Source organism: Poecilia mexicana, unplaced genomic scaffold, assembly GCF_051168715.1.
Source record: "Poecilia mexicana isolate PSO_F unplaced genomic scaffold, ASM5116871v1 scaffold_17, whole genome shotgun sequence".
Taxonomy (NCBI): Eukaryota; Metazoa; Chordata; class Actinopteri; order Cyprinodontiformes; family Poeciliidae; genus Poecilia; species Poecilia mexicana.
In genome coordinates this window covers 10,615,890-10,638,633 of record NW_028263386.1, presented here as the reverse complement: position 1 = coordinate 10,638,633, position 22,744 = coordinate 10,615,890, and the positions used below count along the sequence as shown (strand labels likewise).

Here is a 22,744-nt window from a genome sequence, read left to right as displayed (position 1 = left end):
CCCATCAGCTCAGACCAACATCTACGTCCCTGCACAAGAAAAGCAGCCCCACAGGATGTTGTTGCCACCGCCATGTTTGAAAATGATGTCCTGGATGACTTTGCCACACATGGAGCAAAAATGTAGTTTTGGTTTCATCTGAACAGAGCACACGTTTGCTGCTGCTGTTTAAACAGGATTTCTTATGGCTTTTCTTTTGCCCATCTTCAACAAAAGCCACATTTGTGGAGAGCACTGCTAATGGTTGCCATGTCAACACATCCTCCCTCAGCGGTGGATTGGTGCAGCTCCACCATTGTTTTCACAGGCCTCTCTGCTGCTTCTCGGATTGTTTCCTTTGCCTGATCCTCGAAATTAAACAGCTGACAACTAATTTTATGTAGGGGGAAAATTATAGAAAATCGTGCTTACCAATTTTCAGATTAATTCCCTAAAAATTGAAATTTACGTACGATCTTCCTTCCACTTCACAAATATGCACAACTTTGTTTCAATCCGTCATTTTAAATGTTGTACAATTAAGTTCCCTGAAACTGCTTTTATGCATTTTATTGGTAAACAACAATTCACTATAGATACAAAAGTTCATTGTAACAATATATTAGATACAAACCCTGCCTCTTGAGCTCAGGTGTCTTTCTGTTAGTGGCTTGCAATGGAACAGCTTCTTAAATGAACATATTACTGGGAGTGTTCCCACAACAACGCAGCATAATAATCTGCAGCATCCCAGCAAGTCAGTGTAAAATAAGGTTTCATCATTCTGTCCAGGCTGGGCGTCTGATGACGAGCGTCTCAGCTGCGTTCTGGCTAACTTCTGGCCGCCGGCGAGTACAAGTAGATGGCACTGTAGGTGGAAAGAACCTCCCCGGAGTTGGTCGAGGCCAGCTGGCCTCCGATCCTCACCAGACTGACACGGTCTCCTTTCCTCAGTGGTAGAATCAGACTGAAGGACACGGTTCCTCCGCAGGCGCAGTAGGCGCTGTCCGAGGCCCTGGTTGAGCTCCTGAGTCTGTGTATGCTGCGGTTTGAAACGGAGAGCAAGGCATCTATCCACTCGCCCTGCTTTGCAGTCAGCAAGCCTGAAATCAAGTATCGGCCCTTGTGCGGAACAGTAAACACTCCTACAGGCAAGAAAAAAACATGTAAGATTAGAGTGATGCTGTTGAATAATCATAAATACGCTGTTATGTGTTGTGGACGGACCCTGTATAAAGACCAGCACATCTCAACACTTTATACATTCGCTGTAAAAAAAAAAAAAAAAGACAAACTAACCTTCTGTGTCATTGTTTGACACTAAAACAGGATAAATTGTTCCTGTTTTGAGTTAGCTGGGATTAGAATAGAATACATAAACGGTTTTTGTCTCTCATTGTGGAATCATGAGGTCTGCAGATTTTTACATGTTGTTCTGGGGTTTCTTTTGACCCGTTGGATGAGTCACTGATTTGTTCTTGGAGTAACCTGGGTAGGGCGGACATTTCTGAGAAGGTTCACCTAAGTTCGGGGATAATGGCTCTCGCTGTGGTCGTCTGGAGTTCCAAAATGTTAGCAAAAGCCTTGCAACCCTGTCGTAACCAGCAGATGCCAATGAATTAGTTCCTCTGCTCCTCAATTTCTTTTGGCCTGAGCATTGTCTTTTGCTTTCTAAGATGTCTTTGTGCCGGTTCTGGTAAATAAAAGATCTTTGAAGTTGTTGCAGCATGACAAAGTTAGAAAATGTTCAAGAGGCATCAAGACTTTTCCGAGACAATGAAGACGTAGTGATAGCTTTTCTTTTGGACATTTTACAAGAATTTGATTTATGAACAACCAAGAATCCTGAGGTGAAAGTGAACGTGGGTTTGTACCTGTGTGGGGGTTGTAGTGTCCTCCATCGTTGACTAGCACCTTGTTAAAGCGAATGACGGCAGCATTTCCAATGAAGGTTGGGCTCTGTGTGAGGCCGGCAGAGAAGGAGAACTGGTCTGCAGAGACGCTGCTGTTCACTGAATCTAGATCAGGAAGAGTGACACAGGGCTTACATGTTGCTACATAAAACTGATCATAAACTTACAAGTCCCAATATCAGGGATCGATATTAAACTCTGGAAACAATTTTTATGTTTTTTTTTTTTAATAGGAAGGTAGTTTGAGGAAAGATTACCTGACGATTCTGACACATGTGGATTCAACGAGCTCACAGGCGCCTTTGGTGTTACTGTAGCTACAAAGTAAAACATTGTGGTCAAAATGTTATCCTAAGTGCCAAAAACTTGAAAACGGGCATCTTTACTTTCACTGATGTTTTATTTATGTTTCTTCTCCCTTCAACATCAATGTAAAGTTCAATTGCACAGCAAGCTGAGAATGATCTGCAGTAATAATTTAAATAAAACCAGTTATCAGAGCCAGTTTAAAACTTTGTAGCGGGCGCCTGCAGACGACTTAAAACCCTTCACAATCTGCCCACACCTTCTTGGGAGAAACACATCCAGTTCCCACTCCCTCGCACGTCCAGGCTACAAATTATTCACAGCTTTGTTCCAGCTTTTTTTTTTTTTTTTTTTTTTCATTTTTGCTCTGATGTAAAAGAAAAGCTGCAGATGCATGCACTGTAACAGCTATCATACCTTGTTGGCTGGTTGGCTCAGGCTTGGAAGGCGTAGACTGCAGAGGAGGATAGCCTGGAAGAGACAGATGACAAACACATTATGTTTTATCACCAACTGAAGACAGAGATGAGTTAGGGGTGCTTCTGCCAGAAGTTGTTTGGTTGTATGTCTAAATATCATACCAGAGATGGTAGAAAAAGTAAAACAGCATTCACAACACTTGCAAATATTTCATATTTTGTCACTTTACAATTATGGACCTTGATGCTATTTCATCTGGGTTTTACATCACAAACCAATTCAAAATAATTCAAATAAAGTTAAAAATGAGTCTCAGAGTAATGCAGAAAACTCTGTGACGACAAACTACCACTGCACATGATCCTGAATACAAAACCTTCACTGTGGAGTAGGGCAGTGGCGACATTATACTTGCTTCCATCAAGTGGAAAATTGCAAGAGTTCATATAAAGATGGAACTATGCTGAAGATTAACTACCAGACACAGGGCAATCCAGAAAAAAAAAAAAAAGCTACAGTGAAATGGTGTAGATAAGAGTCTAGTCAAGAGTTAGATTGCCCAATCAACAATCTTAAAGCTTTATGTTCACAGACGATGCACATCCAGTCTGACTGAGCTTGAGCTATTTGCAAAGATAAATGGCTAAAACTGCATACCGCAAACAATTTGCAGCTGTTCCAGCAGAGCTTTGACGTCCGGCCGAACAAATGCATGCTACACATTTCAGTTTTATTTGTAGGAAATGTTGAAAACTCAATCCTTTCTTCCTTTCATTCATGTCAGTTTCCAATAAAAACCAGCAAAGTGTATGGCTGTATTGTAACAAAATGTGAAAACGTTAAAGAGGTATGGAAACATGTCAAATATTCTAATCTTTGGATTCTCTGTTTCAGACTTTTGATAATCAGTGTTTAGCAGTTGGCCATGTTTTCTAACCTGTGGGGTGAAGTTAGGAAAAAAAAATATTAATCAAAATTAAAACATATATGTAATGTCTAAAGTTTGCTGAGTTTCTAATCCTGGTGAGTTTTATCTAAAAAAAAAAAAAAGAAGAATTTGGATGTTTTATTATTTTAACCATGCTGGAGATTAACTCTGTGTAATCTAGAAGAACAATCCCCGCCGCCCCCAAATAAACATAAAACTACAAGTGAAACACAAGAAATGTCATTTCTGAAAATAAGTTTTGTCTCTTGGGTTAAGGTTCTGAAGCTCACTGGCAGTACATGACTTGATCTCCCACACAATAAAGTACAATTATAACTGATGTAGGCTGTTCTCTACTCTTTACTGCCAAACAAGATAAAGGTGAGAACAGAGCCTTTGTTTTTTGTTTTTTCTTCGTTATTTAAACTTTGTCCATGCAATGCATTTAATTAACTTCAGAACCAAGTCTGTTTCCTTTTGTTGTCTGCTATTTTATTGGATTTGGCCTGCACTGACATGCCCTGGGCAAGCTGTAAGAACAATTAATGGGGATGACAGAACATCTAATGCAAATTTATACAGCCTTGTTATGTGTTATGCATGTCAGGCCCGGAAGAAATAAACAAACCCAATGTAACTCTGAACTCAGGAGTAAAGCCTGTGGATGGAGTAGAAGATCAAATTCAACAGAGGTTTTTACTTATTTGGTAGGTTTTTAATCATGTACACTTGTGCTAGATTTAGATTTTTTTTTCCTATCCACCTTTTTCCTACCTAAAACTTAAAAAAAAAAAACAATAATCTAAAAAAAACTTGCCTGATCTTGTATATACCTTCTTTACCCTACATATGATACAAGCATTCATATTACCAGATGTACTGATAGAGGAGATCAAACAGAACATTTAAGATTAGTCGCCACTCTTTATGAAGTCAAACAAAAAGTAACAATACTTGACAAATGGTGACATGGTGTGATGATTTAGAAAAATGTAATATGTTTATGCCAATATTTAGATTTCTACTGACGTGTGAAAATATAACTTATTGGTACGTTGTGTGTTTAAAACAATCCAGAAAGTAAAAAGGATTGTTCAACTCACCTTTTCACATGCAATGACATGAGCCAAGCAGAAACCACTAATCAGTGACTACAGAAGTAGAATCTTATTTTATTACGGGTGAGTTTGGTGGTTGGTAAGGTGTATCAGGGTGGTTGCAACTTTGTGAATACGCCTTGATCATTCTAACCTAAAAGGAAACATTTTAACTTGTATTCATTGCAGGATTATGATGCTGCCTCATGCTGCTTAATGCAGACCCTCTGTCTACACAACAAAGATTCACTCACCTCGGTGTGCTGACTGCTTAATGTGATCAAAACAGCTGGGTGGTGCAAAATATATTCCTAACAATTCACCTGATATTTATTTGACCAAACTGTGGCACTGATAGATTGTGTTCAAACCATCTAAGCTTCAGCCTGAAATGGTCAGGTGATCATTGAAAAACAAACAAACAAAAACAAAGACAGTACTGTCACAATAAGCCTAACTTTAACCCCAGCAGAGCTCACCTGGCGCTCCAGCAAACCCTTGGACGGGTTTGCTCAATGAGTCCTCGGCTCCTCTGCGCACATTGAGTCGTCGGATGTATCCCGGGGGTCCGGCCTCTCCCGTTTCCACCACAGGCCTTACAGGAACCAGAGGCAGCGTCGGCAAGCGGGGATGCTGGGGATTCAGCGGGTGGTTTGGCTTGCTGATCCTGATCGCGTGTTTGTTGCCCTGTGCAGGCTGGTTGGAGCCCGAGGACGGTGGAGGGATGACGACGGGGATGTGGATCTGTTTGATTCGGGCTCTGCTCTGAGAAGTGTCAGGTAAAGAAGAGGGGCGATCTGGTCTCAGTGTCATTCCTTGGAGAACAAAAGAGCAGAAAAAGTGAAGTTCACTTGCACACAGAACAGAAAGTGTTTCCGTAGAAATCAGTTCAAAGGCAGAGGAACAAAATAGGAATCCTTCAGAATCTCCCTGGACATGTCTCCTATCCTATGAATCTTCAAATGAAAAGTTTCTATTTAGTTGACATGCTGAGTTTTACCTATCGCTGCACCTCTCAGTCACATTACCCTTCATGAAAGCAGGCACTGAAAAATGTTCTAAGCAAGGAGATTCATGTGAAGAAGGAGACGACATCACTGCCTCCTAGATCTTCTGAAGGAATAGAGGGACATCACAAAAGTGTCGTCTGAAGTGAAAGCAAGCAGTGAGTGTCCTGAGGAAAAATTACTCTGAATATCTCTTCACTGATTCAGCTGTTTCTAACAGCTAGAGGTCAGAGAGACTTTTTCTCTCAGTGCAGTTACAATAAATTGTTCTGTTTGGTGCTTTTTGCAAAGAGCAAAGGTGTGATGTTGATTATATTGAGAATAGATAAAGTAATGGCATTCAGTGAGCTAGAAATATTAAAATATCACGCATCGGCCAAGCTCTTCTGTTTCTTACATGGAATATAACAAAGGCTTCAGCATGGAGAAAATATTATTGCCTAGCTGGAGTCACAAAGGCCACTTTCTACATCGAGCCACATGCTTCTGGTAATCAGCAGTCTGCTGACACACAGAAACCATCTGATAGCTTATGCAAGAAGCTCATTCATGTTGATAACAAGACAAAGAAAAACTGGCAAATCTTATGGCTAAAAGAGCACGTACTGCAGTACCAAATACTTCTGTATTCTGAATTTTTATCATCAGACAGCGATAACCTCACAAAACACACAAAAAAAACAAACAAACAGCAAACACGTTAAAGGATTAATTAATTTACTTGGAAAGAAGCTCTCCAACTAATGTAGCCTGAAATGAAAATGTAATTTGCCTATAATAGCTACTCGTGTCGCCCTGGCCAGTAGCAGCTGTTGTTGCCATTAGTGGGAATGAGCCTTTTACATCTCTGCAGATAAATGTCGGCCCAGGCTTCTTTGAAGAATAACTTTTAAAAAAATTCCACAAAAAAGATGATGTGACCTCTTTAAAGCTGCCAATAACAGAAAGACATCCCTGAAGCATTTAGGTGTTCTTTTTACCCTCCTGTCAAATTACTCAGGCAAATTGTCTCAATCTGTGCTTTCCAGCCAGCCAGCGTGCCTCACCGCTCCGGATCAAGCAACATGCTAAGGAGCTCAAGATGTTGACATTCACAGCTAACACCAACTCCTAAAACCTACTGCATCCAAAGTACCTGCTGGCACGCTTAGTTACACCCATGATAAACATATATAAACAGCATTAAAGTAAGCTAATCTTTCATTGCAGTAGCATACTGTCACCTTGCAGTGATTTTAGACAGATGCAAATACTTAGTCCATGTAAAGAGTGGGGGGGCGGGGATGATAAGAAATTATGAAATGATTATATTTTATAAAAAGACTTGCATTACAACCCTCGACACTGTTAACGATTCCTACAAAATAAATGGAACCAAAGCGTTATGGTAAACGTTTTGTCAATCAAACTGATGAGAAATGTTTAACTACCAGTCGTTAATTAGTAATATTACCTGGTGCTGTTTTTTTATTGTTGGTTTTTTTTTTACATACATTAAATCAATGATTTGAACAAATATTTAAATAGGATTTGTTAAAAAAAATTGTAATCACAAAAGTTATGGAGCTACAGTCATGCATTCATGACTGTAGAAAGTTGTTTCACAGCAGTTAGTGGGATTTAAGTGTAACAACAGTCAACAACAGCTGCCTTTAAAGACTGTAACATTCTTAATGGATGCCTTACACCGGAAATAAAAGCATGTTTTTGCATAATCATCGTTAAAGATGAACGCTTTTCCATCACTTGGTCTGGGCAAGAATTTTAAATTTAGAAACAGTCTCCACCGTCCACGCTCTACATCTATGAAATCTTGCAATGATACACTGTATTTGCCGAACACAGAGGGTCTTCTCCAAATAGTTCCCAGGTGGTTCTGTGTAACCAACCATCTGGCTTGGGATTAGTTTTAAATCAGTTTTGAATTTCACAGAGTGTGTCTTTGCTTTGTCTGGAACGTGATCTGTACAAACAGACCCAAATGTGCCGTTTGGGGCTTTAGAAACTTCTCCTGCTCGGTTTTACTGTAGTTGAACATTCACTGCAGTCAAGCTCAAATTAATTTAGTAAAAAAAAACAGACAAAACAGCCAATTATTTTTAATAACAGATTAAGTTCCAGTGCCTTGCAAAAGTACCGCTGTCACTGTTTCACAAATTGTCATATTGCAATCACAAAAATTCTGTTTAATAGGATTTTTTTTTTTTAGATCGACCAACACAAACAGTGAATGATTGTGAAAGGGGAGTAAATTTATATAAGGTCTTCTAATTTTAAATGTTTTTTAGAATTAAAATTTTTAAAAGTGTCCTCTGAAATCATGTTTAGCCGACTTTTCTTCAATACCCCAAAAGTAATTTTCCTTCAGAAGTCAAATACAAAGTAGAGGTGTATTTTTGTTCTCATTATATATTCAGCTATTCTGTGAAAGCTTAAAATGTAATGAGGAAAGAACATCATTAGGACCAGGGGGAATAATTACCAACATTCAAAAATTATGAAGACAAAGCCATCCAGCTAGATTGACATCTTGGCCACAGGAGCATTAATCAAAGATGCATCCAGTGGTAGCTTTGGAGGAGCTGCTTAGAGCCACTGCTCATGAGGGCTGTCAGTTATGCACTTAAATTCAACTTTGATCTATATGTACAGTGTGGCATAGATAACACCTATGGCAAAAGAAAAAAAAAATGTACCATGTAAAGTTAGCCAAAAGTTATGCAGGAAACATAGCAAACACCCAGAAAATACACTCTAGTTAGAGAAGACAAAACATGGACTTTTTGGAGTGTGAAGCGTACATTTTTGTGTATTTTTGAAAGCTATCATTACACATAACAGGGAATGTGGTATTCCCATTGTAACACAATGTGATTATAGAATAATACAGTGGGAATGGAGTAAGTGTGAGGTTTGTTTGAGGAGGATGAATATGGCTAAATACAGGCTAATTCTGAAAGAAAATCTGTTAGAGGCCAAATAGTTGAGACTTGGGCACAGGTTCACCTTTCAACAGGACAAAAAGAAAAAAAAAAAAAAGACATGTCATGGTTCAGAACAAAACATATGCATGTGCTAGAAAGGCAAAGCTAAGGCCCAGACTTAGATACAATTGAAAATTGATGTTAGCAGACGCTCTCAACCATATGTGCAAAGCTGGTAGAAACAAGACTTGCAGCTGTAACTGCAGTAAAACATGATACTAAATGCTGAGTCAAGGGGGCTGGATTCACGTGTACATAAGACTTTTCACTTCAGCTGTCATAGATTTAAATTGAGGCTATAGATAAAGAAATCTTTTTCATAATATTTTAGATATTTGTCATTTTGGACTCTTATGGGTAAAGGATAATCTCTCTAAATAAATATTTGTATCAAATTCTGTAATTTTTTTCCCTTCCTCTCTCAGATATGTTCAAATAACTCAAACGGACACAGGTGATTTCATTGTAAATTCAGCCAGAGATCAATCGTAGAGTATCAAAACTATGTTATACTGCAGCCTGCCAGGTTCTCTTTTATTACCAAATGAAAAATCATCAACTGCCAATAAATTCTCCCCTCTTCCCTCAAATGTTACCACAAACTACTCAGAAGCCACATGTATAATCAGAAATAAATTAAGCTCAGCAATCATGTTGCTCTGAGATAATCAGAAATCTCTTCCTCATTTCCTCCCCGTGCCTCCTTCAGAATACCGACTGCCAGAGTGCATATTTCCCATGAGCTCTCAGTCTGTTTTTTTCTCGCTGAGGGGGCAACCGCAGAGTTAGAAAAAAAAGAGAGAAAAAAAAACTCACACACATAGAGAGAGAGAGGCTCAACAGTTTCAAATACATCGACAAGCATCCCCAGAACCAGATGTTAACATTCAGGGGCGAGACGGGGCGGGGGGGGTGGGAGATGGATGGTTTCGTCACTTGCGCCTCCTCAGAATTAGGTGGCAGCTTGTGAGTCTGCAGCAGTGCGTAAAAGCAACAAGGACTATTGCATTAGATAGACTGATCACGCAATGGAAAACGGTCTCGAGGGTCTGGGCATAGAGCAGGGCGTGGCGCTTACAGAAATACAATGAGGCATCACTCACAGTCCAGAGTGCGTGTTTCTATTTCTTATTCCAATTTCTCGCTGTGCACATGGACATAATTTCATCCTCCACCCCTTGTTTTCCAGCAATGTCACTAATGACGGCAAGCTTTAATTGTGTACTGTCTCCTATGGTGTGTGCGTTTCTCCTCTGAAGACTTCCAGATGGGCTCCTGGGTCAGAAATGGAAACACCTCACCTCCCAGCTTTAGATACCTCACCAGGGAAACACTTGCTGTCAAAGAGCTCCTCAAAATTCTGGTAGCGCCTAAATATATACAGGACATGTGTGTGTGTGTGGGTGTGTGTGTGTGTGTGTGTGTGTGTGTGTGTGTCACAGGGGGGTTGTCAAATACAATTTTCCATTCTTTCCCAACAGACACCCTTTGACTTCAAAGAGCCTTTAATGTCTCGCACTTCTTGTACTTCCTCATCACAGCAGACACAATCTTTTTGCCTGTCTGTCCAATAAAAAGCTAGAGTGATCAATTGCTAAGCATTGATCCACAAAATCAAAGCCTTTATTTTATCCCTGCTTTTCTTTTTGGGGTTTCTGATGGCCTCCTCTGTCAATATACTCTTACGGCACAAAGTGGAGGGAGCGGCAAAAGAGAAGTCCTCTAGCGCTGCTGGAAGGACAAATTGAAAGGAAAAAGGGTTCAGACAGAGGCTGTGGTGAGACAGTAAAGAGAGACCCAAAGAAAGAGATAAGTGCTTTAAAAAGAAGAAGCTGATTGAGGATCAAACATGTCCAAAAAGGTTGATTCGTCACTTTGTAAAACTAGAGAAACTGACTAAAATGCACGGTTGCACAGCGAAATGTCTCGGATTATTTCAGAATACCTTCAATGTTTAAATATTTACTGTGCCTTGCAAAATTATGTTACTACTAAAAAACCTTTATTTTACGTGGTACATCAGTGTCAAGAAGTTATTTGTTTAGCGGACGGAAAACAATTTTAACTTTTTTTTTTTTTTACAGCTTTGAAATGTGGTATGTTCAACCCCATTTACTCTAACATCTCTAAATAAAGTTGACATGTGCTTTGATATAATATTAACAAATGCTTCCTATTTAATGTAAATGAGATTTTGTTATTTTACAAAGAATGACCAAAGAATCTCTACATGTACAATAATGATAAAAGCAACATCAGATGTAATTGGAACAAAAAGAGGTAAAATTATTGATGCAAGAGGGATTTTTGTATGATTTTTTTCCTGATTTCTTAAAAATAAATAATTTTTTTTTTCTTTCAGTTCACAATTAAGAATTAGGCTCTACTGTGAGTAAGCCTATCACATAAAATCCCAAGTACCGATCTTCCAATTTCCCAAAATCTCAATCCTCTTGATTTTAGTGGTTGTAAAGTAACAAAATCCTGTACCATTTAAAGGATGTGAACACTTTTGCAAAGCACTGTAAATGCAGAAAGAGGCCCTTTTGGTAAACCTCAAGGAAGAGGAAAACACTAAACGACTCAAGTTGTCAGAGCAGAATTAAACAGCTGCAGCTGCAGCAGTGCCAACATTTTGCAACTTAAGTCACAGAGTTCCATCCAGCAGTCACACTGTGACGGAGCAAGGCTATTCTCGTTAATCTTTTAGTTATGTATTACAACGCTTCGACTGTTCTAAGCCTCCTCGAGGTTTTCATATGAGCGCGTGGAGAATGAGCTCAAATACTGAGAGGAAACCAACACCACACCCTGAGAGCTGGGAGATTTTGCGGATATTTTATCTCTGTTCAAACTTTGTCCTTTCCAAGCTTGAGGAAACCACTAAGTTTTGAACCACACATTGCACTGCACTGTTTTTTGAACAAGAAACAGATAATTACACTCAAAGGACTTGTGCAAGTTTTATTTTCTTAGGTATGTTAAGAAACAGTGCCAGAGGTTAGATGTCAACAGAGCTAATATGTTTTGGCTCGATACTCCAGAATTGCCCAAGGCATGGTAAACAAGTTCAGATGGTGAAAACATTTTTTCACTTTCTCAAAGTTCAGGATGCTGCCCAAAGAACAATACTAGTATTATTTCAGTGTTTGATTAAAATGCCACTGTAACATAGTATTAACATAAAAGTTAAAACAAAAACATTTAAAAGAACATCCAGTTATTCCAACTGTTGACCAAATGTAACATGCTGATTTTAGATGTTTTGAATAGCATTATTTTATTTACTAAAGAAAAAAAATATAGATTGATCACCTGTTAAAGTTAATTTGTTGTGCATAATATAATACATTTTGTTCTACTTTTTACAAATGAGTAAAAAAAAGTTGATTTTAGTTGGCAAATTAGTTGACTATGTGCTCTGGTAGAAAGCTTCCAGTTATCTGCTTAACAATTTGAAAGCTGTGTTTCCAATATGAGTGTGTTGAATATGCACCTGCAGGCATTAGTGGTGGACATATGTCACTTAGTTGTGTTGTGGTATTAAGTGAACTTATGTCATTATGAGGATTAAAGGTGTGCTTCCAATAAAACTTTGGTATGTGTTGAATATGCATATACAGGCATTAGTGGTGGATATGTGTCACTTAGTTGTTTTGTGGTATTAAGTGAATTCATGTCATGAGGATTAAAGGGTAAAAAAAATTATGATGGACTATGAAACACTCAGAGAGATTACTAGTCTCCATTTTTGGGTTGTTAAAACAGAAGTGTTGATGCTATGGAAAGGATCACTGGGTGTAACACCATGGAGTGTCTCCTGCCACCCAGCTGGAGCCAGAGTGGGTTGTTTGCTAGAAAATAATAATAGGCTTATTTTTTTTTTAAATTTTCATGACTGTGACTGGTTCTATCCTTTGCAAAAATTGGGGTGTGAACAAGAGACCAAAAGAAAAAAACACACCCTCTTTCCCAGCATAAACTTTCCAATATGTGTTTGTCGTGTCACTTCATGGGAGCCAAAAAATTGCCATAAACTTGAAAGGTTGAAACCCAAAAGTTTGGAAAAGATCTGCTACACATGGAAGTAAAACAATGAGGATTTATTGGTATTGGGTCAAGTTTACACTCCCCACATTCAAATTGGAAATATATATAAAACCAGCTGAAGCAATGGAAGACAGACCTGCCAAAGTAGAAAGTGCCATCATTTTATCACCATTAATGAGAACAAATATGACAGCAAATATTTAAGCACAGTTTAATTTGTGAGAAAGTTCTGACACCAACATAACAATCAGTTGCTTTCTGATGTCTGTTTGAGATGCAGGACACAGTTTAATTTTTTTAAAATATCACTTTTAAGAAGCTTTGAAAGTTTAGATAATATCTGACACTTCCTTTCGTTGGATATATTCATCTGTTACAATGTCTGTTAAAATACATATTTTTAAAACTCTATAGCTTACTTTTTATTTTAATGACAGTGCTCTGACCTGTAACCAGTCACGCTGCCCATATAATACAATATATAATTTTTCTACTACATAGCTTTCATGTCATAAATAGAAAAAGAAAATTGCAGTCAGCTTCTTTACACTGAACTAATTCAAATATAGTGCAGGGTTTGTTAATATTGGGTAAAAATATCTTATCCATGTCATTTCAGCATATTACATGCAGTTGTGTGCTGAAATATTTCTTGGCCACAACCAGTTACCAGGCAACAAGTTGACAGAAAGTTGCTGTTAATTTATCTTGGAGCTCCAGAGGTCAGAGGTTTGCTACATTTAGACAGAGCAGAGCCTCTGTTTGCCAATCATTTGGCTAATTTAAGATGGTCTACTACCGCAGTGTAAAACAGGTTATGTTGTGTCAAATGCAAACATTCAGCTTTAAGCATAGTTTTAGCCAGTCACACTGAGCACAAGAGGGGAAAGAATTTTAATGTGTGATGTGATCCTTGGTCTCTAAGGGAGTCTGTTCAGTAATGTTCTCTAAGAAACTTCTAAAAGCCCTTCACTAATAAGGCAATCTGATTTATTTGAGAGTATCATAGGAAAGGAATACGAATACAAATGCCCACCACACTTATCAGACTTTTACTTTTTCCATTTTAGAAAAAAAAGATGTACCATTTTACTTCCATCTTAACATTATGAACTATTAATATATATATATATATATATATATATATATATATATATATATATATATATATATATATATATATATATATATATATATATATATATATATATATATATATATATATTTTTTTTTTTTTTTTTTTTTTGGGGGGGGGGGGGGAGGGGGTTCCTTAAAGAGAAACTGAGAAAAAGGTTCAAGCTGTGTGAATACGTTTGCCACTGTTACTTTTAAGAATATGACCTAGAAGGAGCTGATCTTGTTTGACATCTCACAGCTAATCAGATGAAGTGTGTGGAGTTTGGATCAAATATCTCAGAAAGCTGCAGAGGTTATGAAATCGAATCAGTTTCAGCAGCCATCTGTAGCTGGCAAAAACTAGAAAGGAATATAAACCTCTTTAATGCTACCTTTACACTACAAACATGCATCCGTCTGCCACACTTCTTTTCCTCAGCTCACCGTCAAGTTATTGTTTTGGCCGATGGTGTAATAAAGGGAGGCACCGATGATATGGGCCCCAGTTGTGACATCACATCTCAGGGTAGTTGAAGCATCTGGTCTGGGGCGTGGAGCCCTGCTTCTCCTCATTCTCTTAAGACTGACTTCAGCAGTGAGTGAGTCAGGGCTCTTAATGAGGACCAGATTCCACGCATCAGACTGAGATCACCCTACGAGAATCTCTGGAGGTTGGTATGTGGGAATGTGTTAGGAGAAAAAGAGCAGGAAGGGAGGTTTAATGTGTGTTTGTATGTACTGGAAGAATCGGAACTGAGGTTAAGGTCTAAAGTGCTGTGGTATGAGTAAAAAAAAAAAGCTTCATCATGTTGGAAAAAAAAAAGAAACCTTGCCAACTATTCCCAACTTTTCATTGAAGAGATAGAGAGGATAGAGCAGACTGCTCGTGCACTCAGACTGTAGCAGGAGGGGAAAAAAATCAATAGTAGTGAAAACTACATCCTTCTATTCATCCACCTCTTTTCCTATAATAAAACAAATGAATTCACACCAACACAAGTCACAGGAAGTCTGGCCTCTCCTTTATGCTGTCAGGACATATTGAATGACACAGTCAAGGCGAACACAGGAGGCCCAATGAACTCATGCCCTCCCGCTATGGGAAATACCCTGCAGCCATTCACGAGATCTGATCACTTCCTTCTCCAGTGCTGCATTTAAACCAGGCAAAGCAGAATGCATTACATGGAGGATTATCTTGAGGAAAGATTTGCGCTTACACAGACGTTAATCACACTTAATACATCTAAATGCTGGGTGTAAAAAGAGGAAGCTGAAAAAGACTGCTATTCTAGATAAAACTGTTCATTTTATTTGATTCATTTCTGGCTTGACTGCACTAATGGGGGTGTTTACTGTGCACTTCACCGTTAATGTTTGTTCAAGAGACAAAAATGGGTCATAATCTCAAGCCAATTACTGTCATCATATCATATCAACTGGCTAATGAGGCAAACAAACCACGTGTAATATTTTTTCTTGCCAGTAGTAGATGAATACACAGGTTTTGTATTGTCTTACTAAAATTTTAACTATTTTAGTAAAACCATTTTACATCTGTCATTTAGTTCCTAAATGCTTACATTATATAGTTAAAGCTGTGGTATGCATTTGCATAAAATGTCCCTATTTATATCCAGGAGGCATCTAGTTGTATATGCATAGCTCGTATCTATGGTGACAAGAAGTTAAATCGTCTTTCTCTCTGTTAGTACTATGAAAATAATGTAAATCTGTACTCATAATTAACAGCTTGCTTTTTAAAAAAACTTATCTGAAAAAACCTTTTGTTTATTTAAGAGTTCAAAGTTTGAATTTGTTGTGAAATTTCTCAAATCTACAAAGGGTCCAAATTATATACACTCAAATATTTACGCATATCTCCACTAATACTTGAATAAATGTTGCTTGGGAAGTTGCAAAGAAACCACATGGCCTAGTTTCGGCTACATATTTGCCCACTGCTCTTATCAGAACTGGTAGAGCTTATTTAAAGTGGTTGGTATGTTTGAAGGGACAAACCATTAAAGCAGAGGTTTTCAACCCTGGTCCTTAAGGCACACTGACCTGTGTGTTTTAGATGTTTTCCTACCTCAACACACCCCATTCAGATGACTACAACTCAGCAAAAGCCTATTAATCAGCCATCAATTGAAATCACATGTGTTGAAGCAGAAAAATCCCTAAAACATGCAGGGTAGTGTGCCATGAGAACCAAGATTTTAAAAAAATCACTGCTTTAAAGCATAGTTCATAAATGTCCAACAGGGTTAAGGTCAGAGACACTATTAGATAAAGATTAGATAAAGAGTACTATTAGTGAGCTTCATTCATTCCAAATCTGGTTTTGATGGTGTGTTTGGAATCAATGTCCTTGAATCCCTCCAACCCAAGACCTCAGATAAGAAAAGATTTATTGGGATGTTCACGGACAACTATCATGAACTACCAAGGCTCAGTACTGCAGTAATGTTGCTGGTGATCCAAGAAAGACTCTCAATTATAAGGCATCAAATTAAGAAGTCCGATTTGTTTGAAGTCATGTTTGACATACACAGCACTTTTTTACCAACTGAAGGAAATATAGTTGTTTGATTGTGCTATAAAATGGCTCATAGTATGATAAGCATGGACCACAGTTACCCACCAATACCGGGAGTCCACTGTGTTTAGTTAAAGTATTCACTGTCTTAGGTCTATGGTTGGCCCTAGCTGTAACATCAAAATCACCCACTCATTGTTCATACTGCTTGTCCTTGTAGGATTGCAAAGATCACTATCTGAAGTGACTGAATATAGTGCCCAGAGGCATGGTATACCTTGAGAGGTCACCATCAAAGTACTATACACAGACACACACCACAAATATCCGTACATGCACACACACCTGCACAGTGACCTAACCTGACAGTCATCTGTTTTGTATGTTGAACATGCAAACTTCATACAAAAAGACCTCAGGCAACACTATTACCAATACAGCTGTTCCACTGTGAAGTTGGTAAATGTATGTAGCGATACATTTACATTTAACAGTATTTCAAAATCAATCAATCAACCAACTATACATAAAAACAATAAATCATACCACCTTACTAAACTTTCACAAAGATAATTTTGATTGGCACTAAAATTGATATATTGAACTTTTTTTTTGTCAGAATTCCTTTAACGAAAATCCTAAATAATACCAGTGATGCTATTAAAAAAACGTCTTACCTGGCTCTTTAGCAGCAACATCCTTCAAAACATGCTTAGTTATCATGGACATCTGTGCCTGGAGCTTCCGCAAGGAATTCGACAGCGAGGTGATTTCTGCTCCGTGATTTCCACAAGTTGCGTTCATCCTTTGGACACAGTTCTGCAGGCCCCCAACATGTTGCTCCAGTCCATTTTTCAATTCTCTGATATTAACAGAAACTCCATCCAACCTCCCACAAATATTTTCGAGCCGGCTTACACGTCCACCTATAGCTGAGATCCCATCAGTATTTTGCCTACAATTGTTCAGTTCAGAAGATACCTGTGTGTTAAGTGTATCAAGTCTGTTCTTCAGCTCTTGTATCTGACGGCTGGTAACATCAACAGAAGCTAAGTTGGGCTGTAATGGCATTCCGTGGCCAGTCACTTCTGCATTACAGCACGTTGAGCTTATACGTTGGATATCCTGGTTGGATTTACTCAAGGAGTCAGTTAGACCAGTAACTGCACCAGCTAAAGCAAGAACATTATCCTGGAGATTTATCAGTCCCTTTTGGAAATCCTCTGTGGTCTTTACTTGTCTCTCATTTCCAACTGGCTGACTTTTAAAGAGGTTCTCCAGTTGCTTGAGCTTCTCTGTGTTGGAACTAACATCTGCGTGAAGAACATCCAAGTCATTCCTGTAACGATTCAGGTCCGTCACAATGTTTTCTACACGGCCGGGCATGGGTGCAATTCTACCTTGATCAGTTGTAATTTTAGAGCCCGAACATCCAGCAGAGCACAAGTCTTCAACAGCCTTGACTTTCTGATTCAACCCCTTCAGAAGGAGTTTGTTATTGTTGACCTCTGTCTCGAGGGCACCTGTTGAGTGGCCAGACACTCTTGGGAAGGAGTTGTTGCTCATTTCCACCAGGATGTTTGTGAACTGGTCCTCAGCCGTCATCAGGCGCTGATCCAGCAGTTGCCGGAGTGCTTCCACTTCATCTGCAATTATCCGTGTTAGCTTATCTTCAATGTAGAAACAATGAGTTTCTGCATTTTGTTCAGTAATATTCACACGAGCCTCCAGCTCTTGAATTAGTACACCTAAATCACCAATTTTCTGAAGGGAAGATAAGTGGCCTAGTTCGTTGTCAAAACGGACGTTAAGGATTCGATGAGCCTCTGCTATGCGATCAATTTCGCGCCATATGTCTTTATGGTCATTGTTGTCCTTCTGTTCAGATGGTCCTGTCTGTCTTGAAGTCTGCACAGGTCCATCCGAGGCAGCCATGTTCAAACGTATTGTTCGGATCTCTTTTCTCAGGTCAGCCTCTTTGCTCTCCAGAAGCTTGCTCAACTTGACACCAACTTGGTCGTGGCCGTCTTCACAAGACTTTTGCACCGCCGAGATCTTGTCATCACAAAGGTTCTGTAACTTGACCATTTGTTCCTCCACATTCTCATCCAGCTCCTTCTTCAGTTTTTCAATTTTTCCATCAACATAGGTTTGTATGCCTTCAAAATCAACTATGGCTGTAGTCTGAGACTGAGAGGCATCCATTAAGACACGTATCTGTCCCTCGTGACTTAATGTGATTCCCCTTAGATCTTCCAAAGCTTCATCCTTGTTTCGCAGAGCATTGTCAATATCATCTAAGCGAGCTTCAATTTTCTCAAGGGTTTTCTCTCCACCAATCCCTCCCCTGGTCGCCTGATGCCCATCTATCACCACTGGAGTTTCCTCTGCATTGCTGCTAGTTTCCGGAGGACGCATGTTGTTCAGGAGTGTCTCCAGCATCTTTTTTGTGTCGTCCTGAAGGTCTGTGCGGAGGTTGGCAGCTAATCCTGTTAGAGTGGATTGAAGATCCAAGACCGTCTGGGACAGACGCTGAACTTCACGTTCGAGAAAACGCACCTTATCCGTGACGCCATGTTGAGTCTCATAATGTGGAGTCTCCCTCCTCTCAGCCCCTATAATCATGTTATAATGTTATAAAAATATAATCAATCAAAAAGTGCATCATTGCCTATGTTCTCTATAAAAATATCAATAAATAAACATATTTCTTGAGTTTTTTTTTTCAAGGTGGAACAGAAAATACATTTCTTACTCTGTGTGTGTCTGGGTGAGTATCCAGGATTTGGGTGGAGGTAAGACGGTGCTCCCTGCACCGTTTGCCGATCTGTGGGTGGCTTTAAATCCTTACAGTTTGGACCTCGGTACTCAGGACAGCATTTCCACTCTAACTGAGTAACTGTTTTGAAGGCAATCTTGTACGTGGGTCTAAACCGTGTTTGGTATCTGCAATGCAAAGGAAAATCATAAACATGTTTAGCATTTTGAGATGTCAACATCAAAATGAGACTATCTGCATTTTCTTTAGAAAAAACCTTCACTCCATTTTACATGCGTGGCTACACGCAACTGAGTTACAGGAGCCCTCGACGTCCAACTTCTCCGTTCAGAATCCTGAATTCAGGGGGAATCCTTGATATATTTCCAAATGAAAACTTAGACTTATGAGTACAAGCAGAACTCCTTCCCATGTTAAGGATGTTTTGCAATTCAAATAATAAAATCTGTTGCTATTATTGATTTTCTTGGAAACATTTATCCCCTATGCGACCTTCCATTTTGCATTTGTTGAAAAACTACCTTTTCCAGGCCAAATAAATGTTCCCAAGTAAAATACTGGATGATATCACTTCTCTGCAGGCCGGGGTCATGTCACGTAAGAACATCTGGAAAAATTATGTTTGGAAAAATTCTTCATCTCCTCCCAGCACTTACTTATAAGAATGATCTAGGTAGCAGAAAAAAATGAAAACCTGTGCGGCAACATCAATTCATAGTTTGCCCCTGGTCATCAATGTGAGGTCAAATCTCATTTTAGCTGAAGATAAATTGAAGCTCTCTTGCTGCTTTGTGCAGACACTTGTGGCCCAGTGACAGTGATCAGCTTCCAGGAAGCATTTCCACATCAGGGCCTCGCTGCATCTCTTTGTGTAAATGGATCACAAAGCCAAACCACAGACTGCATGTGCTTTGAACTGAAAATGATTCACAAAACATAATATCATGAAGTTGTGACACAACATCTTCCAGGAAATCATCCCAACGACTGCTTGTGTTTACTGGTAGGGATTTTTTTTTTTTATTGCCAGTACCATGAGCAGTGGTATTTATTGATTTGTACATAAAAGTCTTGCCTTGAATCACAGTTTTGTCGATTTAAATGAATTATTGTTCTGAAATTATGATGTATTTATTGGGAATTAGGATTTTCATTTCAAACCACAGGAATAAACTGGGTGCCCTGTTGCAAATGAAAATGAAAGTGGTCCATCTATAGTACACAAAATAGATTATTAAAGATATTGAGTCTAACTGAATATAGCAGACTAATCCTCTTTTCCTCACAACAGCCACAATAAAATACTGAATTATATTGTCATGGAAAATCTTGAATTGATAAATCATCAAATGTGAAACAGCTGCTGACAAATATTAGACTAAAAAAAAAACAGATATGCAAAAATATAAACCCACTGAGTTTCATGATGCATAAATCCAAGGAATATAAGAAGATACTGGACAAAGCTTTAAACATTACTTCAAATGTTTAATGCTGGTTTTATGCTGTTGGGATAGTAGCTGGGCAGTTTTAACTAAACACTGGGTCAATATGTGTGACCCAGTTGATTTGAGTAGAGAAAAGATTGGAAGGAGCCTTTTTATTCCTCAAAACTTGCCAATTTGAACTTCACAATGTCACTGTGGTAATCATCAGGTCAGACATCACTTTACCTCATCCACAGGATGAAATAGGATGTGGTAACAGGGTAAAGTTAAGTTCTGTGCTATTGCTAAACCAAAGGCCTTAGTCCACATTAAAGAACTAAATTCTTAATACTATTTTCCTTTCTTTTTCATGGTCTTTCTTTTTCAAACATTTTACACTAGCCTTTAAAGGTATGGGATTATTTAGCTTTCCAGGAACATGGTGCCATTTTATAGCACAATTAAGCAACTATGATACCTTAGTTTGTTAGAAAAATGCCATATCAAATTAGACTTAAACGAAATTTGACTTTGTAATATGACGCCTTGAAATTGGGCCTCTGTCTCTTTAAGAAGCTCCTACTCTTTCAGACATTCCTTCAGCACATTATCATAACAATACTTTTCATTGTGCCATTTTTAACTATCTTCAGGAACGTTTCTGGACTGAAAAGTTGTTTGTTTGATAAGCTCAACAGATGTGCAGTTTCACCAGTCAACTTATGCCAGTCAACGAGTAAATGGCATAGTTTAGTTTGAATCTAACTTGCGACTTTGTCACTTATCTGTATCTACGAAAGCTAGCTACATCCCCCACATGTCTTCTTGCATTCCTGGTTGGGCTTTTTTAGGGGGGGAGGGATGCCATGCATGCTTGGTCTTATCAACTTGCTTTGTTGTTTTTCACTTTGTTTTTAGTCAGCAAACGTGAATATTTCTACCTCTAGCTGATTCTCAACGAAGCATTTTGCTTCCAATGTTCCTTTTTGCATCTAAAAAAATTCACATTCACTCTCAACCCCCACTTCTCTGCTCCCTGGATGCTCACGTCACTTGTTGCTGGCAATCGGGCTGGTAGGCCGGGCAGGGGGCCACCACAGGCTCCTGGAAGCTCGCCCCATTCCCCTGCACCACGCAGCTCACGTTCCTCTGCACCACATAGGCGCACCAGTTCCTGTGGATGGAGGTGTATAGAAGTTAGAGATACTGCTTCAAGAAAGCAACATAATTAGTACCACATGTTTAAGGTATTTCTACTGAAAGGTCCCTCCCCTTTCAGCTATTTATCATGAACGTGTTCTTTATTCTACTTAATATATCACGAAACGTTTGCTCTCTTGCTGATGAGATACAGGAGTAATCTGCGGCGTTCCAGCGTTTATCTAGCTCTTATCGCCTATTTTGAAACAGTGGAGCCACATTTAGGAGCAGCCTGATAAAACTGCAGTAGTGAAAGGCAACAGTTTGACCGTAAGAGGCAGAAAATCTTCACAGACCTGGTGTCAGTCAGAAGTTTGAAACTTATCGCATTTTTTATTGGCTTGGAGCTACGCAGAAAATGAACACCTTTTTTTTTTTTCTTTAAACCTCCATTATATGACATGTCTGAAATATACAAGGTAGCTCAACACATTCGTCTTAAAAGCGTAGAAAAACACGCCACTCACCTATTTCTGTGTCTGTGGACCTCTCCGGTGTGCGCAGACCCGTGGAATAAGTCATAATAAGACGGGGACCCGTAGGTGAAGTGAAAGTTTAGGATCAGGGTAAAAACAGTCCACCGCCAGTCCATTTCTCGGTGCCTATTTTTCTTATTTAACAAACCTGCTAACATATGCATTTTTTTTTAACTTAAAAATAAAGTAGGCGATACCCTGTCATCATTGTCCGCTGCGTGGCCAAAACCTAAAGTTGCATTGCAGCTGAACTCCAAAAAGTGAACTTTGGGGAAGTCCGCAGTCACTGCAACTCCGTGGGAGTGACGTTCAGGGACTACACCCTCCTCCCAAGAAACTCACCCAGATTTCTCTGACACTTTTAATACTTTGCTCAGCTTTAATTACGTTATTCTTTTAAGTCGTCTTAAAGCGTGGGCTGATTGTTTTAGGGGACACCTTGATCGCTGCCACCTCGGAGACAGTTATCAGCCAATAACTCACACCTCACTGATGAATAACATGGTAATGTGCTTAGGAG

The 22,744-nt window shown here is 39.0% G+C and overlaps 1 protein-coding gene across 2 annotated transcripts; it reads right to left on the bottom strand.

Moving 5' to 3' along the window:
* Positions 1 to 534: 534 nt before the first annotated feature.
* Positions 535 to 22,513, bottom strand: emilin2a (elastin microfibril interfacer 2a). 2 transcript variants are annotated; one of them, XM_014996895.2, is made up of 9 exons: positions 22,216 to 22,513; positions 21,597 to 21,722; positions 19,098 to 19,288; positions 17,020 to 18,957; positions 5,123 to 5,458; positions 2,616 to 2,669; positions 2,150 to 2,209; positions 1,854 to 1,991; positions 535 to 1,124 (listed from the first exon to the last, which is right to left on the bottom strand). In XM_014996895.2, the coding sequence occupies exons 1-9, from the start codon at positions 22,386 to 22,388 to the stop codon at positions 811 to 813; spliced, it is 3,330 nt and encodes a 1,109-aa protein (XP_014852381.2). In that variant the 5' UTR covers positions 22,389 to 22,513; the 3' UTR covers positions 535 to 810. The 2 variants fall into 2 exon arrangements, with proteins under 2 accessions (XP_014852381.2, XP_014852380.2); XM_014996894.2 differs by having other exon boundaries at positions 1,854 to 1,997; positions 22,216 to 22,511.
* Positions 22,514 to 22,744: the final 231 nt, after the last annotated feature.

Coding starts and splice junctions, on each gene's coding strand:
- emilin2a (XM_014996894.2), bottom strand. CDS start 22,388: ATGCATATGTTAGCAGGTTTGTTAAATAAGAAAAATAGGCACCGAGAA. Junction 19,289..21,596: donor GATTGCCAGCAACAAGTGAC/GTGAGCATCCAG, acceptor TTTGCATTGCAG/ATACCAAACACGGTTTAGAC. Junction 5,459..17,019: donor TGTTGCTGCTAAAGAGCCAG/GTAAGACGTTTT, acceptor TTGTTCTCCAAG/GAATGACACTGAGACCAGAT.